The sequence below is a fragment of the Cyprinodon variegatus genome, unplaced genomic scaffold (genome assembly GCF_000732505.1).
Source record: "Cyprinodon variegatus isolate N-32 unplaced genomic scaffold, C_variegatus-1.0 Scaffold1773, whole genome shotgun sequence".
Lineage (NCBI taxonomy): Eukaryota > Metazoa > Chordata > Actinopteri > Cyprinodontiformes > Cyprinodontidae > Cyprinodon > Cyprinodon variegatus.
In genome coordinates, this window is record NW_015152226.1 from 77,434 (window position 1) to 79,463 (window position 2,030).

General features: G+C 43.0%; 1 protein-coding gene across 1 annotated transcript in view; it reads left to right on the forward strand.

The window, feature by feature from the left end:
* rnaseh2a (ribonuclease H2 subunit A) overlaps positions 1-1,719 on the forward strand; it is a 6,431-nt gene extending 4,712 nt beyond the window's left edge. Inside the window, exons 6-8 of the mRNA XM_015404520.1 lie at positions 890-977; positions 1,090-1,213; positions 1,472-1,719. Of these exons, the coding sequence (XP_015260006.1) occupies positions 890-977; positions 1,090-1,213; positions 1,472-1,625 (366 nt within the window). The 3' untranslated portion in view covers positions 1,626-1,719. The remainder of the gene's footprint in view (positions 1-889; positions 978-1,089; positions 1,214-1,471) is intronic.
* Positions 1,720-2,030: the final 311 nt, after the last annotated feature.

Below are 2,030 nucleotides of genomic sequence, written 5' to 3' on the forward strand. Positions count from 1 at the left end.
GAGCGGCCATCTGCTGAGGCCCACTGGGGTTCAAGGAGACAGAAGCAGACATGAATAGATTCACTGTTAAATTTCTGCCTTAAGCTGGACTAAAGTAAAAACACACCATATTAAACTAGGCCTCCATCCATGATGCGTTCATCCATTCACCCCACCCCCCACCCCCACCCCACACACACACACACACACAGTCCGGTCAGGGTTGTGGGGTTTTTTGGACTGCGGGAGGAAGCTGGAGTACCTGGAGAGAACCCACGCACGCTCAGGGAGAACTTGGAAACTGCAGGCAGACAGAACCCAGGAATCAAACCCAGAACCTTCAGGCTGCCCACTGGATCACCGTGAAGTCGTCCATATTTGATCTAATTTATCCTAAAAGCTTTAGTTCAGGAAACGGATAATAAATGAAAAAGATGTTTTGGTTTTTCTGCCTCAGGTTCAAATTCTTTGTGAAACTTTTTCACATTTAATAGATTTTTACTCTTTGATTGATTTAATTAGAGAAATGGAATCAACTGAACAGAAGGCTAATAATCAGAGACGTTTCTCATGAAAGCAGATTTTCTATCTTCACCTGAGGGGGTCGCTCCCTTTGCTGCTCTTTTCTTTCATCATGTGGAGCCCTGAAGATCCTCCATGTCTGCTGCCATTTTTATTTAACACGCCACTCAGCAGGGTTAGGGTTTCCATCATGCATTCAGATCTGAATGGATTTCTTTCACTCATTGATAAACAGGAGCAACTGAAAGCTAAACATTCAGGAAAAAGTTGCTGTTTTTTTTGTTGCTGGCTTTAAAATGTTTGGATTTTTTAAATAAAAAATTTTTCTCTGACATAAAGGATTCTCTGAGCCGTAGGTGAGTTTTACTTTCTGCTGTGTGGCTTTCAGGTGGCCAGAGATCGGCTGGTAAAAGGCTGGACGTTTGCAGAGGATCTGGGCGAGATGGACAGCGATTACGGTTCAGGATACCCCAACGGTAGCAACGCCCACCTGCTCACACCGCCGCCATCCTCATATTTCCAACCTGAGGCTTAGAAATACACATGGTTTAGAACAAAGTTCAAGTTTTTCTGTTTTTGTGTCTGTAGACCCTAAAACCAAAGAGTGGCTGCTGAAGTACCTGGACCCGGTGTTTGGTTACCCTCAGTTTGTTCGTTTCAGCTGGAGCACAGCTCAGACTCTCATGGACAGCAGGGCGGTTACCGTCCACTGGTAGGAAGCCTCCTTTAAACCACTGATTTATGAAATAATCTGCTTTTATGGACCTTATTTGGAGAATTGGATATTCTTTACCTTCTGGCCTGAGAAGTTTCTCCAGACATTAAACCTTTTTGGGTTTATTTCTCTTAAACTGTCATGAGAAAGATCTGCAGGAAGGGAAGTTTCTATAAAAGAAGGAAAGCACAGATCTACAGAATGTCTGTGAAATCTAGTTCTAACCGTGACGTTAAAAACTCCCTGTGTCCTCAGGGACGATGATGAGGAGGATGGAGAGAAGGCGGCGCAGCGGCAGAACAATCGCTCCATGTTGTCTTATTTCAGTTCATCAGCAGAGGGCGCCAGAGGGCAGCAGACACACCGCTTCTTCACTGAACGGAGGCTGAAGAGCTTAACGTCCCTCTGAAAGCTTTTAAAAGTTCATTTACAGGATAATCTTCTGGATTTAACAGCATAAAACATCAATTACTGATTTATCATCTGAATAAATATTTTTTATTTACATAAAAAATGCAAACAAGTTTGGTTTCTTCAAAGTCTTGCAGGTTTCAATTGCGATGCTGCCCCCTGCTGCCCGAAAACCGACATGCCATCAGATAGAAACGATGAGAAAAATTTTCCCTTCAAGGCATCATGGATGAATTTATCTTTTTATTTTTATCTCAGCCTGAGGCCGACTAGCCGGGTCACATGGATCAGGGAGCGATTTTCAGTAAATCACACACACACACACACATATCCATGTAATCCATAACATAATCTAAAGTTAGCTCTTCGAAATGTCTTCATTTCTTTCTTTCCAGGTGAAATA